Genomic DNA, 14,859 nt, shown 5'->3' with positions numbered 1-14,859 from the left:
GGAACCAGAAGCTAACGGGATTATCTGCTGTGTTTTTAGCTTGTTTGTTTTTCACAAAGCTAGAATGAATCAAATCAAACTTTATTTGTCACATCACCGAACACAACAGGTGTAGACTTTACCGTGAAATGCTTACTTACATGCCCTTAACCAACAGTGTAGTTCATGAAGAGTTAAGAAAATATTTACCAAGTAGAATAAAATAAAAAGTTATAATAAAAAGTAATACAATAAGAATAACAATAACGAGGCTATATACAGGGGGCACCGGTACCGAGTCAGTGTGCAGGGCTTCAGGTTAATTGAGGTAATTTGTACATGTAGGTGGGGGTGAAGTGACTATGCATAGATAATAAACAGCGAGTAGCAGCAGTGTACAAAAGGGATGGGGGAGGGGTCAATGTAAATTATCCGGTGGCGATTTTATTAATTGTTCTGCTGTCTTATCGCTTGGGGGTAGAAGCTGTTGAGGAGCCTTTTGGTCCTAGACTTGGCACCCCGGTACCACTTGTCGTGTGGGTGACCGGAGTCTGACAATTTTACGGGCTTTCCTCTGACACCGACTATTATATAGGTCCTGGATGGCAGGAAGCTTGGCCCCAGTGATGTACTGGGCCTTACGCACTACCCTCTGTAGCGTCCAACTTTGTGTAACAAAGTACATTTTTGGTGTTAAGAAGATTGTGTGTGATAGTAAACTGTTTGATAGTTTTAGTCCAACTACAGTGGTTGTGACATGTTGGGGATCCTTTTAAGCCACGGTGTAGATTAAAGAGGCATTTTCAGAAAAGAGAAGCCTTCATGTTCCAGTTTTTTTGTGTGCGTTTGAGTACATTAATGGTTGTGTCTTAACAGCTGAAGTCATATTTTGCATGTCTTCTCTGCATTTTCCCTGAGTTTTTTTCCCCCTGCCCTCAGGTTGTCCACACAGTCCGATGAACAAAGCCACTCTGACGTTGATCACCATCACTACGTGTGTCCTGGCTGTGGTTTACGGCACACAGCTCTCCTGCTCTCTCACTGTCAAGGTCACTCTCCACGTGCCTGAACACTTTGTCGCCGACGGTCAGTATCCCGCATCAATTCTCTCTCTTGCTCTCTCATAAACATGCCCACTGTGTCAAAACTGCATCAGGGAATACATGCTGACAGAATAAGCAAATATACTAGATAGTCTACAGTGGAAGTAGCATCAATACCTTCATTAAGAATGCTAATTGTGCTGTAGATACACTTCAATGAAAATGTTATCTTCAAAAGACGAGACTTATAATATTGATATTTTTTAAGGCTCATTATTTTCAAATTGTAACTAATGCATAATTTAATATCCAGTTTGAATATCCAGTTCTATGGTATATCCAGCTACTGTAGTAAGAAGAGAACAGCCAGGTTGTTAGCAGTAGAAAAATCTTCACTCTAATAAACCTGGATATGTTACACTGAGCAGTGAATGATGGATGATCCTGTAGTACTTCACACTACATGATCTGCTGAGATAAATGCGATGAGTAAAAGTGTGTTCTGCTCTCTTTTGGTTCCAGGAAGCAGTTTTGTGGTGAGCATGGGCAGCTTCCTGGATGTGTCTAACTGGCTGAACCCTGCCAAACTGACCCTTTATTACCAGACTAACTCCTCCACGCAGTGGGTCAGAGACTACTGTGGCCAGAGGACCACTGAGCCCTGCGAACAGCTGTGTGACCAAGAGACAGGTTAGTGACACACACACACAGAGAGAGAGCCACGTATATGTCCCTGCTGCAATCCCCAGACAGTTCCCTTGGAACAGAACATTGTCTCAAGATTCGGTGGTATATAACACGGCTGGACTGAGGGTTACCCGCTGATGGGATCTCTTCGGCAAATACATTTATTTGCTCTTGACCTTCAGTGTTAATCTCAGGCTCTGGGTCTCATTCAACCCCTGCCAGCCCCTGTTAAGAATCAAACAGATAAGAGTGGCCAATGTCACAGAGTACTGTGTGGAGAATGTTACCCTCCTCTTCACATCATCTCAATGTGCTTTTAGCACAGCTTCGGGCTTGACATTTAGACTTGCTGTCTGATAGCTTTGATACTCCCTTCTTTTCACACCAATACTGAAGTCTATAGACTTTTAAACAACTTTCCTTCAACCTTAAATGTCTCAAAGGAGCCACCTGAGACCCTAAAAGGTGTTGTCAGACGTGAGTTATTATGAAGGATGAGGAATTAGCGCTGCGGCTAAGCTAAGTAAACAGTAAAGGTTAATAAAAGTGAAGGTGAGGCAAGGAAATGGGGTGTCACACTCCACTGGTTTATGCTGCGTTCGCGGAAACCCTGGAACTCTGCTGAGATCTATAGAATAGGGCTATTGAATGCTGCATCAGGGATATCAGAGGAATATTTGGGGGGTCTAGGAGGGTAAGTGGTCTCTTTGCGAGATGGCAGGGGCTCAAGAATGATTGCAATAATGGTTTGAGACTAGACGGGAATGGTGATGTCATTTTTATGGCGGGTTGACTTGAAGTTCCTGTTTGATTATAATTAGGGCCTAGAGTTTTTCCTGGCATCTTGACAGGATCGGGAAAAACAGGGCCCTAGTAATAACTATAACTTGACTATAAACTCGCCTTGCACGGTTGCATGAAGTATATTTCTGGTGCCGTAGGGACAAGTCAGCATCGAGAGCCGTTCAACATTACTATCCATTCTGTGTTTAAACTACTTGACACCTCCACCGTCGAAACAATCACTTGCCGTTTTTCAATGGATAAATGTCTGTGAAGAAAAACACACATATTTAGCATAACCACTCCATCACTCACTCACACAGCCAACCGCACATGGGGCAGATGCCCGGCCAACTGTAGTAGGATTCTAATTTGAACAATTGCTCTCCCTTATTAAATCATTCAACATGGGCCACTGTGGTCCAACCTAATGGCTCATGCTCCTGTATTTATGGGCTTTAATTGCCATCAGCCAACAAAAAGGTAGAAGACCCCTTGGTAATGAATATTAGAGTCAATAGGTTGGAACGCTATCAAAGCCCTATCCCTCACTAGTTAGAGTCATGGTGCAGAATCACAGATTTGCCAGATGTGTTTTGTTGATTCGTTCCTCTATTTTTCTTCATCAATTACCCCCACTTAGTGACTAGTGTGCGTTGAAGGGCCAGTGTCATGTAAATGTGAAGTGTTACTTTAGTTTTTAAATCTAGTTCTCACAGCGTGAGCAGAGAGAGGCTTTGCATTGTCCAAGCCCCTGTAGTATAGAAACTCAGTCAGGTAGACAAATCTTCTCACCGGGGTGGAAAACCATCACTTCAGAACCATCACTTTGTGTTATAATCATCAATCTGGATGCTGTGTCTCGGAAAGGAAGTTGTCTGATATCAGATTAAGGAGGACATATTCCACCACAGGCCTGTGGAGTCCTGGGTGGGGGGCCTAACCAACATGTAGGTGGGTTATAATAGGATGTTTGTAACAGTCTGTCAGCACCTGGTCCATGGGGGGCCGGTCTGTAGGATATTGTTGTCTGGAGCATCAGTAAACCAGATGATGTCTGTTAAATCAGTATTGAAGTTGTAAAGACCTTCAGTCAAAACGGGCTTAAAGTGATCTTTCTCTTTATATAAAGAAAGACATCTGAGGAAATGAAGTTGAACATCTTGTTCTGTTCCACAGTGTATTTGAAACCACGTGAAACCCACAACACAAAAGCAGTTTAGTACTAAGTTTTCATTAAGCTATTCCTCAAATGAACTTTTTTATGCTGACCCAGTCCCCAATTATTATATGTATATATATTTTATTTTAAATAAGACCGTAAAAGTCCAGATGGTGGAACATGTTCTGTCCCCTGGGTGGGATACTTCCCCCTGTCATAATGTAGTAGAGCCAGTCTAAGCTTATTAAAATGAATTACATGCCATATTGTATGTGCAATTTATATCACCCCAGACAAGGGCATGTTGAGGGCTGATGCATAATGGAAATAGTAGGAGGCCACTCAACATGCCAGACATGAACTGATGAACTTAGCACTGGCAGCACCCTCTATCTGTGTCAGTTGGTAAGAAGGCCAACTGTTTTATTCAAATCTGGACCAGCAAATCACTATACTATGTCCTGCGCATACAGTGCCATCAGAAAGTATTCATACTCCTTGACTTATTCCACATTTTGTTGTGTTACAGCCTGAATTCAAAAATTGATTAAATATTTTAAAATATCTAACCCATCTACACACAATACCCCATAATGACAAAGTGAAAACATGTTTTTAGAAATGTTAGCAGACTTATTGAAAATGAAATACAGAAATATGTCTAATTGACATAACTAACCACACAAGTCTCTAAGAGCTTTGCAGACTTGGATTGTACAATATTTCTTTATCATTAAAAAAAAATCTTCAAGCTCTGTCAATTTGGTTGTCAATTTAAGCTAAACTAAGCCACTCAGGAACATTCAATGTCCTCTTTTTAAGCAACTCCAGTGTATATTTGGCCTTGTTTTTTAGGTTATTGTCCTGCTGAAAGGTGAATTCATCTCCCAGTGTCTGGTGGAAAGCAGACTGAACCAGGTTTTTCTCTAGGATTTTGCCTGTGCTTAGGCACCATTGCATTTATACCAGTCCTTCACGATTACAAGCACACACATAACATGCTGCAGCCACCACTATGTTTGGAAATATGGAGAGTGGTACTCAGTCATTTGTTGTATTGGATTTAGCAGTATTACTTTAGTGCCATGTTACAAACACAATGTATATTTTGGAATATTTGCTATTTTGTACGGGCTTCTTTCTTTTCAATCAATTACGTTAGTATTGTGGAGTAACTACAATGTTGTTGATCCATCCTCAGTTTTCTTCTATCACAGACATTATACTCATTATACTCTTATTTAGCCTTGCCATAACTAATGGGTTGAATGCTTATTGACTCAAGACATTTCAGCTTTTCATTTTCTATTAATTGGTAAAAATGTCTGAAAACATAGTTTCACTTTGAGATGATGGGATATTGTGTGTAGGCCAGTGACACAAAAACTTTTAGCCATTTTAAATGCAGGCTGTAACACAACAGAATGTGGAAAAAGTGAAGGGGTGTGAATACTTTCTGAAGGCACTGTACAGTACCTAAATGACTATTCTGCTAAATTGGGAAACATACTGTAGACATATTTTAAAGGTTAGTATTTTAGACAATTACTTTTTCAGATAATCTGAAACTATAATCTGAACTGTATGTAATGTTCTTGGCATGCTGCTTTCTTGTGCTGTTATTAATAATATGGTTATGAAATGTTAGCTTTTCATTTCCTGTATGATGTTCTATTACCCATAGACATTCAGCCTACCAAAATAGCATGCTTCAATTTATCTGCTGTTTTTCCTCTGCAATTTACAAGCCAATGTGTTTACTATGGTTAGGTACACTGCACAGAGCATTTTCTCTTGCTCGCTCTCACTCTCTTTCTCTCACTCTCTCCCTCAAAAGGAAAAGGACTGTTCGAGTCAGTAATTGGCAACAAATGCACTGTCTCTTTGGAGGCTTCTCATCTCTTCCTAGAGGGAATTTAAAGTCGTTCCTCAAAAGAGCACATTCTCATGTTTTCATCTGCGTCATCCAGCGCACAAGTAGACCCAGCAGAGAGGAAATGGAGACACACTTTCTTTATGCTGTTTTGCTCTCAAAGTGTGTCTTTGTTCCGCTCGTCTGGGCCTAGAACCTGGATGATGTTCTGTGTGTGTGTCTGTGAGAGTGTGTCCACAAAAGCGTAATTGTGGCACAGAGAAGGAAGGGGAGAAAATGGAGATGGGAGAAAGAGAAGGAGATGTGTTGACAATTGAAATGATAGCTTTCAGCCAGCTAGCCCCCTTTTTGATACACAAGCAGCCGAGCATGTGTGAGATAGAACTCTGAGGATATATACAGTACCAGTAAAAAGTTTGGACACACCTACTCATTCCAGGGTTTTCCTTTATTTGTACTATTTTCTACATTGTAGAATAGTAGTGAAGACATCAAAACTATGAAATAACACATATGGAATCATGTAGTAGCCAAAAAAGTGTTAAACAAATTTAAATATATTTTTTATTTGAGATTCTTCAAAGTAGCCACCCTTTGCCTTGATGACAGCTTTGCACACTCTTGGCATTCTCTCAACCATCTTTATGAGGTAGTCACCTGGAATGCATTTAAATTAACAGGGGTGCCATGATAAAAGTACAGTTGATGAGTTGCTTTCCTTCTTAATGCGTTTGAGCCAATCAGTTGTGTTGTGACAAGGAAGGCATGGTATACAGGTGTGCCATAAAATACCAAATCCATATTATAGCAAGAACAGCTCAACTAAGCAAAGACAAACGGCAGTCCATCATTACTTCAAGACATGAAGGTCAGTCAGTGCGGAATATTTCAAGAACCATCAAGTGCTATGATGAAATTGGCTCTCATGAGGACCGCCACAGGAAAGAAAGACCAAGAGTTACCTCTGCTGCAGAGGATAACTTCATTAGAGTTAACTGCACCTCAGATTGCAGCCCAAATAAATGCTTCACAGAGTTCAAGTAACAGACAAATCTCAACATCAACTGTTCAAAGGAGACTGCGAAAATCGTCTATGCAATTATCTTGTGCCTCCTAAATCACAGTCTTATCTTAACAAAACATACTTTCATCATTTGTCATATGCAATGTAGAGGATGGAGACTTTGTACATGTAGTGTATATACTTTCCAAGTTACAGTATTTATTTCATAACACTTTTAATGACATCACAAAATAAAAACCAATATGACATTAGTTTTCTATAGCTCACCACTGACCATTCCCCACGTTCTTATGTTAACAATATTGTTCCAGTATTCGCTTTAGAACGTGTTAGAGTTTCGGCGGGAAACCTCTGTGTAGACAAAGCACATTTCTTTGTGAAATTTGGAGTGGGTTGTTCTCCCTCCTTCAAATTACAACAGGGTGTGAACTGTCAACCCCCCAGCAGCTCCCTCCTCCCCTCTGTGGGTGAGAGAGGGTCTGCTTACTGTCATCCATTGTGTCACGAATCCCGCCGAAGATTGTGCCTCTTCCTGTTCGGGCGGCGCTCGGCGGTCGTCGTCGCCGGCATACTAAACCCAGTAGGCCCGCACAAAAGCTTGTTTTTCTGTTTATGGTGTGTGATTATTTTGTGGTATTCATTTTTCCGATCAGTTTCGTCCTGTTTATTTGGACTGGGTCTTTACGCGCCCTTGTGTGTGTGGCGTGACCGTCTCTCTGTTTTTTGTAAAATAAAGATCCACATCTTTTGAACTACCCTGCTCTCTGCTCCTGACTCCTCCACCCACTACTTATAGAAGTGGCCAAGCTGATCTGACCCATTTGGATCCTCACAGGACAGTCATGACACCATGCAATTAAAACAATGTGGACTGCAAACATGTATGGGGCAGGTTAATTAATTAACTACAGTGTCTTCAGAAAGTATTCAAACCCCCAGTCTTTTTCCGCATTTTCCCATTTTTAAAAATTATTGTCACTACGCACAATACCCCGTAATGTCAAAGTGAAATTATGTTTTACTAATTAGTCAAAAATGAAAAGCTGAAATGTCTGTCAATAAGTATTCAACCCCTTTGTTATGGCAGGCCTAAATAGGTTCAGGAGTAAACATTTACTTAGCAAGTAACATAAGAAGTTGCATGGACTCACTTTGTGTGCAATACTTTTTTCATGACTGCCTCATCTCTGTATCCCACACATACTGTACAATAATCTGTAAACTCCCTCAGTTAAGGAGTGAATTTCAAACACAGATTCAACCACAAAGACCAGGGAGGTTTTCCAATGCCTCGCAAAGAAGGGCACTTATTGGTAGATCCTTTTGAGCATGCAGAAGTTCTTAATAACCCTTTGGATGGTGTATCAATACACCCAGCCACTAGAAAGATACAGGGGTCTTTCCTAAATCAGTTGCCGGCGAGTGGAAACTGCTCAGGGACTTGCCATGAGGCCAGTGGTGACAATAAAACACTTATTGAGACAGGAGAAAACTGATGATGGATCAATAATGTTGTAGTTACTCTACAATACTAACCTAATTGACAGAGTGAAAAGAAGGGAGCCTGTACAGAATAAAAATATTCCAAAACATGCATCCTGTTTGCAACAAGTCGATAAAGTAATAGTGCAACAAAAAAATTGTCCCAAATACAAAGTGTTATGTTTAGAGCAAATCCAATACAACACATTACTGAGTACAACTCTCCTTATTTTCAAGCATAATGTTTGCTTCACCATGTTATGGGTATGCTTGCAATCGTTAAGGACTGGGGAGTTTTTCAGGATATAAATAAATTATTTGGAGCTAAGCACAAGCAAAATCCTAGAGGAAAACCTGGTTCAGTGTGCTTTCCACCAGACACTGGGAGATTAATTCACCTTTCACCAGGACAATAACCTAAAACACGAGGCCAAATTTGCAATGGCGTTTCTTACCAAGACAGTGAATGTTCCTGAGTGGCCGAGTTACAGATTTGACTTAAATATACTTGAAAATCTGTCAAGACCTGAAAATTGTTGTCTAGCAATGATCAACAACCAATTTGGCAGAGCTTGAATCATTTTGAAAAGAATAATGGGCAAATGTTGAATAATCCAGGTGTGCAAAGCTCTTAGAGGCTTACCCAGAAAGACTCACAGCTGTAGTTGCGGCCAAAGGTGCTTCTACAAAGTTTTGACTCTGGTGTGAATACTGGTGTAAAATAAATGTTTCTGTATTTAATTTTCTATACATTTGCAAAAATGTCTAAACATGTTATAAACTTCATCATTGTCACGCCCTGGCCTTAGTATTCTGTGTTTTCTTTATTATGTTGGTTAGGCCAGGGTGTGACATGGGTGATTTATGTGTCTTGTTTTGTCTAGGGGTTTTGTAGTCTATGGGGTTGTGTTCAGTTGAGTGTTCTAGGTAAGTCTATGGTTGCCTTGAGTGGTTCTCAATCAGAGGCAGGTGTTTATCGTTGTCTCTGATTGGGAACCATATTTAGGCAGCCATATTCTTTAGGTATCTTGTGGGCGATTGTTCCTGTCTCTGTGTTTTGCACCAGTTAGGACTGTTTCTGGTTTTCCACGGTTTCTTATTTTTGTATAGTGTTCACGGTTTCATCTTTCATTAAAGATGTTTATAAATAACCACGCTGCATTTTGGTCCTCCGATCCTTCTTGCCTCTCCTCTTCGGAAGAAGAGGAGGAAATCCGTTACAATCATCATGGGGTATTGTGTGTAGATATGTGAGCAAAACATATATTTAATCCATTTGGAATTCAGGCTGCAACACAACAAAATGTGAAATAATCAAGGGGTATGAATACATTTTGAAGGCACTGTGGGTTATAAACGGACTAACATTCAAATGGAGTTGATGACAACGCAATACATAAAAGACCTTAAATGTACAACTTGAAGCAATCACATATTTAGCCATGGAGTACCATCTGATTGGTCTGTGAGGGGACAAGCCTCGACACTCCCACAACGTATTTATCCAGCCCTTTCGCAAAACACGTCCAGCTACTGTGCCCATAATTCCGTTTGTTGAAATAGGAAAAATATTTCTGACAACCCCGAACCTATAACGCTAAGGTTTACCATTGCTTCAGGTTTGTCAAAATAGAGCCCCCTTTGTCTCTGTACAAAGTCTCACTTCAATGTTCCCTTGCTAAACACCTGCCTTCATCCACCTACAGTACCACTCCTCCTTCCATAATGTAAAAATGCACACTACACTAAACCAAAAGAAAGTCCCCCCAACCCTATCCTCAACATCATTTGTGCTCACTCATTTTCTTGCCAACTTGTCTTTACTTGCTCACGGTAAGGTCTGGGAAACAATCGGTGCAATGTGCAGTGTTGTAAACTAACCACTGCTGGAGAAAGAGGAGCGCCAGATAAGCAAGCTGTCATGGAAAAAAAAGAAAGCGAGCAGGCAGATCTAAATTAATTTCCTGCCCCTGTGAACTTGCCTCTGCACCGAATGAAAGTCAAATGCCTGAGAGGGAGATAAAGCTCAGAGACTTTGAAGGAAGCAAACAAACGCCACGTGATAACACATCTATTATGAAAACACTACGCAGCGGCATTATCTGAGGCGGTGGTTCCGAACGCATGCCTCAAAGCAAAAGTCAATATTTGTGGTGATGAGGCTTCAATGGAAACCTGATAAGAGAGGGCCAGTGTTTGGACTTCTCAAATGCAGTTAGAAATGACTGTTTTAATGATGCATTACATTTTAGTTTCCCTCCTTTTAACATGGTGATGTGCAAGTCTAATTTTGTGAATCAGAATTGAATGGAATAACTTGTCACGTCAATCAACAAACAACTAAAGTCCTTTCAAAAGGCTTTATTTACCCAACAAGGGGTCAAGTGGCAATTAGAAGGATACTCCTATGCACCTACAAGAACACACATTTCACTTTACATCCCCTCTCAGTGTTATCACCAGCAAGGCCAGCTGCAGTCGTTTTACTCAGGTACCTCGAACACTGTCTCTGTCTCACTCCACCACCCCCTAATGCCATCCAGCCTACCATCACGGTCATTAACACAACATTGTGTCACCCTGGCTTGTTAAACAATCTCCTGGCCTCCCCCTCTTCCTTAATTCTCCTCCTCCTCCTCCGTGCCTTAACTATCATCCTCCTCTCATGTGAGGTATCACAGTGGAAGTCAATGGATGAAGGACCTCCACTGGCCCCGTGTATACGGATCTCTCCTTGAGCCCCAGTGGTGTGTGAATGGGTTTGGGCCGGAGCCAGCTCAATCACACACAGGCACCTGTACACACACACAAAGGCATACGCACGCGTACCCACCTACCCACCCACACAGTCAAACACACACACTCCCACCGGCTTATCAGCAAGGCCACAACACCTCCTCTTCCAGCCATCGGCCATGTTAGCACATCTGAGCATGGGGAGGATACATGGGAAATAACACGATCACTCTCGCTCACGACTTCATATAAAGCCAAGCCCAACCTCCTTTCCGCCCTTCGTTTTCTCCCCGCCAATAATAAATTCTCCCAGGTTCCTACCGCAACTAATAGGTGCTGAAATGTCTGGGTTGTTCCGGCTTTATCAGCCCTATTTCTCCAACCCACCGCCCCACCTGCCCTCCCAGGACATGGTGTCGATGATGAATCTCCTCAAGGTCCCGAAACAGAAGTGCTTCCCCCCTGGAATGGTGTAAAAGTAGAAATATGCATCAGGACAACAATATCTCTTTCCCCTGCCCATGCTGTGAACCTTGAAATGTGAAAATTGCCCACATGGCCTGTGCAAGATAGGAATAGCATTCTAATGAAACGTGTCATTAATCACTTCAGGTCGGCTGCAGGGAAAGAGGAGGAGGGAGATGATTAGTTACTGGTTTCAAGTGAACGCTCCCGCTACTTTTTTTTTCTCATTTTGGCTTTAATTTAGAAAACAAGAGAAGAGGAAACAAGAAATGTGCTGATGATGTGGGATTTTTGTTGCCAATAGCATTTGTAAAATGGTTTGTTGTGAAGATTGTGTTTAGAGGTTTGGTGTGGGAGATGAAATGAGCGAGTGAGAAATGCTGGGCCAAATTGTGTGTGCGGGTGTGCGTGTGTGCATGTGTGTGAGAAAAGAGAGTGAGAGATAGCAAGAGATCCAGTGAGAAAGCGATGCAAGAGCGATGTATGTTTAACAGCAAGGGGTGGCTGAATTGGCGAGAAAGTGGAATGTGTGAAGATGAAGGCCTATTCTGGCTGAGAGGGCTGATTTGACTATCTGCTGTTTGGTTAACAGGAGCTGGGAGCTGTAAGTAGCAAGGAGTTTCTGAGCTGTTAGCTGTAGGAAGGATAGCATCATCTCTTTCCTCTTCATGGTGCACCATCTTACAATAAAACCAACCGGTATTGTTACTAAAAAAGCAGTGTTTCTTTCAGTTTGACTTTTATGACTCGATGCCAACATCGTTAAAAAAAAGGCATTCGTCATAAATACAAACTTTGAAGTGATATTTCATTTAGCTCTTAAAAAAAATAATTGTGAAATGCGAGAGATAATTGCTTTCAATTTCCCTTTCATCAGGTAGCACATTCACACATTATTAAGGCAGTAGCTGTTCCCTGCTAGCCGGTGTGCTATGTCCCCGGCTCATAAACTCACTTAATTAATTATTAAGGACTTGGTGATAAAATGTGAATGGCATTTCATGACTCCAGTTAATATGTTTCTTCCAATGTTATGCCCCTCTGAGGTACCATAGGGACCAGTCAACAGGAGGGTTACTCTGTGCAATGCTAATGTTATGGCCGACTCTAACCCACAATGACTATGCATTTTATAAGCTTTTCACACTAGTGGCGCTAATGGGGCAATGCATTTGAACCCTGCACAAAGCTCCATAAATGCAGTTTGACCATGTAAAATCAATGGTGACCATGAATTCATTGATCTGTGAATTTAGTTGTGAAGGGAATAGGTAGTCTGTAAAGGGCTTTGAACAGCAAACGTGAATGCTCAGGTCAATATATTGTTTTATGCTGATAGGACTAATAGGATCAAAACTCTTTTGATTATGGAGAGAAAGTTTGAGGTCACATTCTTGTTATGCTTCTGTAGATACCGGCAGTGCCATAAATACATGTCATATTCCCAGTTGATGTGTGACTAATAATTTTTTATTTGTCTTGTTGCCTACAGTTGACTAATGTGTGGCAGTAATGGCTAAAGACTCTTCCATAGTTCAGATTGTTTCAAACAACCAAGTTGAGTATTTTAGCCCTCCGTTGGCTCACTGTCCCTTATGAAAGTAACGTAAGAAATGCTTCATTTAGACAAACTAGCTGGAAATGAAACGTCAAACTATACGAGTTGTTGGCATGAATTCCAATGTTTGTCCCAAGTGGGAATGCAGACGGCTGAATAATTACTGTCATATATCCAGGTGGACTGGGCAATCCAAATTTAAATGAATGCACAATTTACATCCTGAATGAACCCATGCTGTTTACAATTTACTTCTGAAAAGTTTTAGTTTCATAACCTGATATCACTTTTGTTCGAATTCCTTGCAGTTGTATTTCCAATGTTGTTGCACCAATGCAATATGGAACACAAAGTCACTGCATCATTGTTTCTATCCTGAAAAACAACCATTAATAAGCTACTGAGTAAGAACTGTTGTTTAGTCTTCTGTTTTACTCGGACTACCATTTGAACATTGCCATACAACTTAGATGAGGTTAATGAAGAAAATAGTATTGAATAAGGGAAATTGATGTGATTATCCCATATTAATTTCAACAAGTAAGAGGTGAAGCAGCGATAATGCCTGCATTTTTTTCCTCTCTCCGCTGCTCAAAATGTTCCATAGGCACATAGAAAACTATTTATTTCTGTAAGGACGGAGGAGCGTTCACAAACACAATGTTCTGCAGTAAACTCACGGCTGGGTCGGGGTGAGAGGTAAACCACAGAGCAGCGATAATGCCTTCATGGCAGGAGACACAGAGGGAGCTTTCCCCTCATTCAATGTTTGCTTTTTCTATTTGTTTTTGTGTTTTATGAATCTGCCGCCTCATATCTTCTGACAGATCATAAATCAGCACCCTGAGGCATGGGCAGAAAACCCCTGGCACTTTAACACTGCTTTGATTCTGTATGGATTAAAAACATGGAGGGTGGGAAATGAAAAGGGGGGGAAGAGAATACAATGAATATAATTAGCCTCCTTTGACTCTTCTCCCATTTTTTAAGACTATTACTTCTTTGTTTTTTGTTGTTGAGTTTTGTAGATACAGTGTTTGCGGATTTATACTTTATGCTTTACACCTTTGCTTTCTTTGTGTCATAACTTATCATTGCACTGTTTATGCTATGTTATTTAAATATACAATTTCAAAGCACCACCCCCTTATCCTTGGCATATACACTGAGTGTACAAAACATTAGGAACACCTTTCTAATATTGAGTTGCACCCCTTTTCGCCCTCAGAACGGCCTCAATTCATTGGGGCTTGGACTCTATAAGATGTCGAAAACATTCCACGGGGCTGTTGGCCCATTTTGACTCCAATGCTCCCACAGTTGTGTCAAGTTGGCTGGATGTCCTTTGGGTTGTGGACCAATCTTGATACACACAGGTGAACTGTTGAGTGTGAAAAACCCAGCAGCGTTGTCGTTCTTAATACACTCAAACCTGTGCGTCTGGCACCTACTACCATACCTCGTTCAAAGGCATTTAAATATTTTGTCTTGCCCAATCACCCTCTGAAGGACACACATACACAATCCATGTCTCAATTGTCTCAAGGCTTAAACATCCTTCTTTAACCTGACTCCTCCCCTTCATCTACACTGATTGAAGTGGATTTAACAAGGGATCATAGTTTTCACCTGGATTCACCTGGTCAGTCTATGTCATTGAATCTATGTTGACAAAGGCTCTGTTGTCACCATATCAATGCTTTTGTCATAACATACAAGCTATACATTGAATGGTTTCTTTCTGCCTTTGAAAATGTCGGGTCCAAAGTGAAATTGTAATGGGTGTTTATAGTAGAGGGATGCATCAGAAAAGGGTAGTCCGGCCATTTCAAGTATACATCAAATCAATAAATCCCAGATGTACCACAATTAAAGGTTACATAGTTCTTTATAATGGTACCACAATCCTTAACTTCCTACAGATCAGTGCCGGTCGGTGCCGTTTAAGATGAAGGAGGACAATTCTTATTTTTATGAGCATGGCCTTATTTCTATTACAGCAGATTAGATGACTGTCATTCATATTCTATTCACCCAACTCAATGTAACATTGAGAGGTTTAGGCTA

General features: G+C 41.0%; 1 protein-coding gene across 1 annotated transcript in view; it reads left to right on the top strand.

The window, feature by feature from the left end:
• Positions 1–14,859, top strand: part of LOC110509815 (astrotactin-2) — a 457,880-nt gene that overhangs the window by 193,365 nt on the left and 249,656 nt on the right. Inside the window, exons 6-7 of the mRNA XM_036967227.1 lie at positions 919–1,065; positions 1,545–1,712. Of these exons, the coding sequence (XP_036823122.1) occupies positions 919–1,065; positions 1,545–1,712 (315 nt within the window). The remainder of the gene's footprint in view (positions 1–918; positions 1,066–1,544; positions 1,713–14,859) is intronic.

This window comes from Oncorhynchus mykiss, chromosome Y (assembly GCF_013265735.2).
Source record: "Oncorhynchus mykiss isolate Arlee chromosome Y, USDA_OmykA_1.1, whole genome shotgun sequence".
Lineage (NCBI taxonomy): Eukaryota > Metazoa > Chordata > Actinopteri > Salmoniformes > Salmonidae > Oncorhynchus > Oncorhynchus mykiss.
This window is presented reverse-complemented; position numbering and strand designations above follow the sequence as displayed.